The 7,846-nt window shown below is 40.4% G+C and overlaps 1 protein-coding gene across 1 annotated transcript; it reads right to left on the bottom strand.

The window, feature by feature from the left end:
* Positions 1-4,097: 4,097 nt before the first annotated feature.
* Positions 4,098-5,990, bottom strand: LOC120567796 (C-C motif chemokine 26-like). The gene is made up of 4 exons (XM_039814839.1): positions 5,861-5,990; positions 5,617-5,737; positions 4,770-4,847; positions 4,098-4,618 (listed from the first exon to the last, which is right to left on the bottom strand). The coding sequence occupies exons 1-4, from the start codon at positions 5,940-5,942 to the stop codon at positions 4,504-4,506; spliced, it is 396 nt and encodes a 131-aa protein (XP_039670773.1). The 5' UTR covers positions 5,943-5,990; the 3' UTR covers positions 4,098-4,503.
* Positions 5,991-7,846: the final 1,856 nt, after the last annotated feature.

Below are 7,846 nucleotides of genomic sequence, written 5' to 3'. Positions count from 1 at the left end.
GATGACACATTGGGTAGAGTGATGCTGTTTTTACATTATTGCTGAAATCAGCAGGATTTATTAATGCAATAATTTAAAACCCCCTTAGATAGAAACTAGATACTGCAGTCAACTAACCAGTTTAATAAAGAATGTAACTTCTGATACAGAATATTATGAATGCCCATTAATTCATTCAATGAATGTATGGGTTCTCCAGTCGTATCTTACCTTAATCAGGGCCCTATGGGCTGCAGTGTATCCCAGCATGCATTGTGTGAGAGCAGCCTGTTCTCATGAACCATACGTTCGAAAAGCTACGAAAAGATAAGCACTGTAATTTGTATGATTTCCACGTTTATTTTGCTGTGCGCACCACTTTGATTGCTGCTGCATGAGAGCGCAGCTGGCTGTTAACACACACTTTCAAGCCAGGGAGTGGAGTTCGCTTCCCGGGGAAAACAAAAGACTTTTACCAAGGAAATGCGTGTTCCTTGGGAGGGTTTTAATACAAACCATGACCTTTTTCCTAAACTTAAGTCGTTTCGGTGCCTAAAACTTAACTTTCGTTGCGGCATAACGCTCACTTTTTCTTCTCCGAACTTAACCGTAATCCCCGCCGAAATAACCGCCAGCTCGCGGTGCTCTGTACCCGGCTCACTGCAGTCACCTATTCTCGGGTAACTGAACCACGAACTACTGCTGACCTGACGGAGCACCACAACCAGCAGCTCGCGGTGCTCTGTGCCCGGCTCACAGTCACCTATTCTCGGGAAACTGAATCACCAACTATCGCTGACCTGACGGAGCACCATGCGGAGCACTGTAGCCATTGTCGCAGAGCTCTGTAGCGGCTAAACACATCTAGTAACTGCCGCTGATACGACGAGCTGTGACGGAGGTCCGTAGCCGCGTCACGAAGCTATGTAGCTGCTGAAACAGCTAGCACCTGCCGCTCTGCAGTACGGAGCTCTGTAGCCGATGTCACGTCACCAACCGGCGGTCTCCTAGTTTTCATATGATATCATACCAGTAGTTTGCATAACCTTTCGTACGATATCCTACATTCATGAGAATGCGTTGGTAAGAGGCTGGGAACAACCTGGGCAGGATGCCAATCTATCAAAGAGCTAACATTTATAGACACATTGACACTCAACATGGCCAGGCATAGGCAATTCAATTGCAATTCAAACTTGCATGTCTTTGGACTGTTGGAAGAAAGACCCAGAGGAAACAAACACAGACATGGTACACATATGCAAACTCCACACAGAATAAATGTAAGGATATAAAAACATAGGCTAAACCTGCCAAAACTCCACTATATTTGTAGATTTTAACAGTTTTTTTAGTTAGTTTTTTGTACATAATGTATTTAATATAACTGCATGGTCTTTAGAATGGTTGCACTGTAGCCTTCTTCTGAGTAAATGATGAAATCACAAAAAAGGAAATGGTTGATGACAGCGTCCCCCACCCTGATACGCACACAATATGTAGAAAGCCCGAAGAGACAGTTTATCCGGCTACTTTGCCCTGGTTCCTCTTTTCACGGTATAAAACCTCGAGGTCTGGTCCGAGGACATCAATCGCCTCCCTCAGCCAGATCAAACATTCAGCTTCTGCAAAGAACCTCTGGAACATCTCACGCAGTAACCATGCAGCTGTGCATCAGAAGACTGGCATGCCTGGCTCTCCTCGCTGGGGTTCTGGCAATGACAGCAGCGGCCGGTAAGACGCCCGTCAGAGATCCTGTACTATATTACACTACTAGCCTGCTCCAGGACAGCGAGAGTACATAGGAAGTTGTACCCTGCCATGCACGTGTGAAACGTTTGACTTCTGATTTAATGCTGGCCAACCCCGTCTGCATTCGTTCATGTTTGATGCTGCACATGAAAGATATGTATGCTCATAACAACCATTCCTTCCTTTGTTTTCTGAAATCCAGAAAAGAAGATAATCGAGTGCTGCACTCAGGTCGGTGTCGCAGAAGTCACCGCTCCCATCTTGGGCTACAGGATCCAGAGGAAGGACCTCCCATGTGTCCGCGCCGTCATGTAAGAATCACTTCCTAATTTCTTTTTTTAAAGAAAGAGTGAACAAAAACTGTTGAAAAATCGAAAGTTCTTCATTAAAATTTGTAGAGGGATTGTGATTGATCTTTGTGATCCCTCCCAGATTTAAGACCGCAGAGGGAGAAGTCTGCAGCCACTGGAAACAGGACTGGGTGTTTGACAAGATCAAGGAGTTAGAGTGAGTAGTCCTTTGTTATCTCAGTCAGTCTTTGGGTATTCACCATATCTGCTAGTTGGTTGCTTCAGATATGATATATCAAGTGCTCTGGGGCAGCACAAACTGGTATTTTAACTGCTATCCCTTGTTTGGTCTGTTTTACAGGCAGGCCCGCAGAGGAAAGAACAACACTACTGCTGCCCCTACAACCTCCAGCAGAAAGAACAACACTGCTGCTGCCCCTACAACCTCCAGCAGAAAGAACAACACTGCTGCTGCCCCTACAACCTCCAGCACTTAGAAAGCACTGCTCACCATTATCACATATCTCCAGAAAATTGTCTTGAATTAATTTAAAAATATTTAAAATGCTTTCTAATGTTATTCTATAATATTTAATATTTATTGCTAGGCGCTATTTATTTGTCTTTCCATTGTCTTATTGCTTTCCTCCATCTGTGTTATTTCTTCAGCTATCATTAAGATTAACAGAAATAAAAGAAACAGCATGATATGCATAACAGTGCAATACATCTGAGAGATGTCTGTTGTTTGCTACAAAATAAATGCTCTTGTGCTCTATCCACGTGTGTTTTCGTTACTGGTTGATATTGGAAATCAAAGGCAGCTGTGCTCATCAAATGGCCATCCAGACCTCATGATGTAGCTGGCAGAGGCTCAGTTTTTGCAGATCTATTGTGCCATCTAGTGGGGATGTGAAATGACTTCATGACAGTTTGGATGAGAGGAGCGTGTCATCAACGGAGTCACCTTGTCTGACTGGAGCACCAACCCCTCTCGGTGCTGATCTGAAATAGCACAACAAAAGACCGCCTCCCTGTCAGTCAAGTCATGCATTTGCATGAGGTTGGGGGGCAGGACAGCTCAGGCACATATGTAACAGAACATACACCATGCAGAGCAGCAGGCTACGTTGTGAAAATATATCTTTTAATGGCGTTAAGTAGGGTCGAACGATTTATCGTTTTCAAATCGCTTAATGTGAATTATTTAGTTGAATGTTTGGTGTAAAATTTTATTTATTATATTTACTGTTTTTTCACAAGATACATGCTGGAATAATGTTACATGTCACAGATTGTTTAACCCTTGTGTTCCAATGGTATGTCTTCCTGGGCCAACTTTTTTGTTGCTTTTTTCTGTGCTTTTTTTCCCACCACTAACACCATTATTACACTTTTTTGGACTTTTAACTGAGTTAAAAAGCTGAAATTATGAAATATTTTGACTAATAGTTAGCTTTCAGAGGAACGTATGTTGAAGTTTAGTCAGGATACTGTTTTAAAACCATTTCAATTGTTGTTTTCAAATGCTATCAAATTGAATGAACACTCAAAATTCAATGAAAGTAGTGAACTGAGCCTTCATTTTACTTGCGCAGAGCGTTGTATGGAACCATCCATGTTATTTTTGGGAAATTAGGTTGAAAGAAACCCAAATTTCTCATATAGAAACTTTGAAGACAGGTCCAATTTGATCCAAGGACAACACAAGGGTTAAAGAAATGTCCTATTTCAAGTGGATTTTTCATAAATTTTGTATTACTTTATTTAACATCATCGTAGATGCAATATTTTGCTCGAAAAATAATAATCGTAAATCGAAACGTGATCATACGGAGCCCCTAAGGGGATATGAGCAAATAAAAATCTAAAGTTTAGTTTCATGTGCTCACGCAAAACCTTTTCATGTGCGCACATGAACGTTTTTGCTCATGTCCCCTTAGGGGCTCCGTAGGTTATTGAATGCTTCTTGAAAATATGTTTTAAGATTGGTTTAAAGCACTGTTGCTAAAAATTGTTTAAAAAAATGTCATGTGGTGTAGTTTGATGAAATGAATATGGACAACAATGTTGGAGTATTATTGAGTAAATTTATTTGGTTAAGATAATTGCTATTGGCATATTTCAGGACAATAACTTGATTATGCAGCAGATTCATAGCAGGCAATGAAATAGCACAGTCCTGAAAGCACGATTTAAAAAAACACATCATGGCTAAGCACATAGACTACAGCAATAGTCTCAAAGCTGCTCTCAGGTTCCCGTTTAGTCATGATTATATGCTGACGCTGCGTATGTTTGTGCAAGTGAAAGCCATTTCTATTCTTTTACTTCTTTTTTTTTTTTTTTAGAGTAAATATCCCCAAACATGACTGGATTATACTAGGTTCAATTCCTCTCAAATGTTACCTCAAATTGGCATTTCTATAACACAAATGATTTCATTCCAGATATCTTCTTTAAGATCACAACCTGGTTTTTGCTAATAGAAAGCTTCGGTGCTGTTCCGGAAGGCTTCTGTGACGAAAGGTCCATCTGCTTCTCTGTTGCTTTCGCCTGCAGCAGAGTCGGTCCTGGACATCTTCCTTAGTTTGGAACTATAAAGAAGTAAAGAGTTTTTACTCACAATGCCCCCCCGAAACAAAAGAAATCCCCTGGTTCACACACAAACCTTGTCCAGATTTTAAAGTCCATATCTTAACAGAAACTAGTTTTTTTTTTTATTTAAAGTGAGTAGGAGTCTCATACCTGAGTAGTTCCAGAGTTTTCCTCACCCACTCATCCCTCCGTGTAGCACATACCTCATTCTTCTTAACAGTGTAGAAACTACATTGGTGAGAAACATTATCAGACACGCACAGAGAGCGCTATATTGTAGTTCAGTTCATTAGTGTGTATGTGATACCTGAGTTCCAGTACTGCTACTCAAACAGCACGGCTTTGATAACTTATTTTAAAGAATATAAACAAGTTTTTCAAAATCAAATGAATCAGTATTTTGTCTTATAGTAACACAATTGCAAGAACTTAAAATAAAAAATAAAGTCTAAAATTGTATGATTTATAACATGAAATATCTGATCAAAAATTAAGTAAGACGGACTAAGTCTCTGACCAAGTATTCAGTCCCAGCTTTCGGTACATTTCTGTCGTTATTTAAAATGTATTAAGGTTTGATACCCATCGTTATTGTGTAATTAGATTTTGTCAATCTTAAAGCCTAGACAGCTTGCGTACAAATCATTTATAAGCATAATTTATGGAGATATGGTGCAGATCAAACAGCTGCCTTCTTAGAGGCATGAAATCCACAGTCATTAGTTTTGACAGTAAAATGTTGTGGTAGACTAGATCAAATGGCTTATTTTTATGGCAATTAATTCTGCCGAAACAAAGTACTAATGGTGCTGCTTTCCACAAAACAATTACCAGCGCCTTTTGAATATTTTGGAATGAATCCAATCAGTGCAAATCAGTTAGACTTCACCAACCCTTTCGTAAAGATCTGACAATAATATTCAAATATCATAGTCAGCTATTCGGATTGAGGTTGGCAAGGTTGGAGTCTCGGTGGTTTAGTAGGAGAGAGTCTTACATGATGGCCTCGATGTGGCAGTTCTCCTTGGTGGTTTGTTCTCTGTAGCCCTTTATACGCTGGAAAGGTACTGGCTTTCTATTGTATCTCGTACAACAGGCTTTGCCCATATGGGAACCCACTGCACGCACACACAAACACACACACCACATTATTAACTGATCAGTTCATCTTAGAGTCCTAATGTAATATCTGCTGTATTTTAATGTGATTGACAAGCATTGATGTGGCGAAATAAACTTACGGGCAGCTGGAGTTGGACCGAGCAGGCCCAGTATGAAGCAGAGGAGAACAGTTGTCACGGCGATCATCCCTCTGGGAGCCATGTTACAAATGTGGAGAACCAGCAGAGACGTTACTGAATATATAAGCTTGCACACATATACTATGTATACTTATGGCACTACTTGGGTTTTTTTCTAACCTGTGGCTCCTAAATTGAGGACAGGAAGCCCACTATTACACCATGGCAGCCAAAGTTGCATACATTGCACTTTGATCGTAACAATTAAGCCTCTACTGTGCCATTATGCAACACTAGATTTGTTTATGTGGTCTTGTTGGCCTGTGAAAGTATCACAGTGGAACTGGTGCACTGATGCATTATGTTCCTACAATCTCCGCGGGCTCTCATCTACAGTATATTTATGCTTTCTGGGTTCATAACCATGCTGTGAAGTTCTTCATATGCAGCACAGCAGATTCTAACAGTCACATATTCTTCGCTCAATTTAGTTTGCTCCAAAGCTGCGGCATATTGCTGGATATTTAGCTCTCGTGCATACTCATGCATAATTATGCTTAAATGGATTTCGTTACACAAAATATTGCCCTCATCTTGCTTCATATATTTGTTCTAGTGTTGATAAAAAAAATGACTGTGATATCCAGTGTCATTATTTGACATTGTAGCTTAAAGCTGGAGTCAGGGTGTTTTACATGATCCGCAATCTTGAGATTGTTTTGTGGCTAGAACTGATGGAGTATGAGAGGCTGGATAAACCTCCCCTCCTCGTAAGCATGACCTATTTAGTTTGCAGAAAGCTGACAACTCCAAATCTAGCTCAGCTGACCTAGATAGGCACAAGATCTTCAAATTGTAAATGCTCTGTAGCGTACTGTAAATTTAAAAAACTACTGTTCAAGGCAAGCTGAAAATGACTATAGTTGTAATAATCCACGCTTGCTCAGTAGGCCTACTGTACTGTGTACGCTTCATGACTGCTGTACAGCCACCATGGGTTTTCTGTTACGTTTACACTACATACAGTATGTGCTTACAATAATCTAAATATTTTAACACTAAAACTAAACTGGGCCAAATTGTTTTCTATTCAGACTATTCAATTCTATTCAACTGATCCCCGAAGGAGACATCTATGTTTTTGTTGCTCTTTTCACAAGGAGATCCAGAGTGTGAACGCCAGCAACAGATTAGGGCCACTATAGCTGATAGGGGCTTAGTGTGTCTTGCTCAAGGGCACTTCCGAAATGCAGATGCTTGCTGTCATAGCGTGGAGACAGCTGGAGACCAAGCTGCTAGTTAAATGAGTCTCCTAAATCTCACCACATGTAGCTATGATTAATAAGTGTATAGATGTCAGGGATTTGTTGATTTTTCATCTCCTGCGCCCACAGACGTAAACTGAAATGACTCATCTTTATAGTAACTTTTCTCCCCTAAAATGAATGCATCTTTGAGTGTACAGGAATCCACTATAATTAATTAGACAGGAAATACGCTGAATTGACAATTTACTCTATCGCTATCTGCGACTGTGTTTATAATGTTTATAATGTGTCTTTCACTAGGCATTGCTGTCATAAGGATTACTGTTTTTGTGCTGATTGATTTGTCTGATTAGAATATTTAAATCTATATTAAGCATATATAGACAGACTTCAGTATTGTTTTTGTCTGTTGTAGCCATAGACAAAAAAAAAAGTTGATGTAACACCTGTTGTCACCATCTTGGTTTTTTGCAACCGGATGTGACGATTTTTGACGAGAGGGTAGAACTGGGGACGATGATGCGGCCAAGCCAGTGTTGTTTATGGTTGCAATGGCGCTGTGCTAAGCTAAATGCTAAAGGCGAAAAGTTGCCGGTTTTCAACCCTACTGAAGTGAGTCATCCAGCAGAGATTTACAGGCAGGTAAACACGGGCGTCGGGATACTGCTGCCATTCTTCTGCATGTACAGCCGTGCAGAAAATCAGCAAACTTTCCTTT

The sequence above is a fragment of the Perca fluviatilis genome, chromosome 11 (assembly GCF_010015445.1).
Source record: "Perca fluviatilis chromosome 11, GENO_Pfluv_1.0, whole genome shotgun sequence".
NCBI classification, from domain to species: domain Eukaryota; kingdom Metazoa; phylum Chordata; class Actinopteri; order Perciformes; family Percidae; genus Perca; species Perca fluviatilis.
The sequence above is the reverse complement of the archived record's forward strand: the minus strand, read 5'-3'. Positions and strand labels throughout refer to the sequence as shown.

What these genes read in the sequence shown, in the direction of transcription:
- LOC120567796 (XM_039814839.1), bottom strand. Translation starts at nt 5,942, where the DNA reads ATGGCTCCCAGAGGGATGATCGCCGTGACAACTGTTCTCCTCTGCTTC. An exon ending in TGCCACATCGAGGCCATCAT is followed by an intron (nt 4,848 to 5,616) that starts GTAAGACTCTCT and finishes TCACCAATGTAG; the next exon opens with TTTCTACACTGTTAAGAAGA. An exon ending in AAAACTCTGGAACTACTCAG is followed by an intron (nt 4,619 to 4,769) that starts GTATGAGACTCC and finishes ACTTCTTTATAG; the next exon opens with TTCCAAACTAAGGAAGATGT.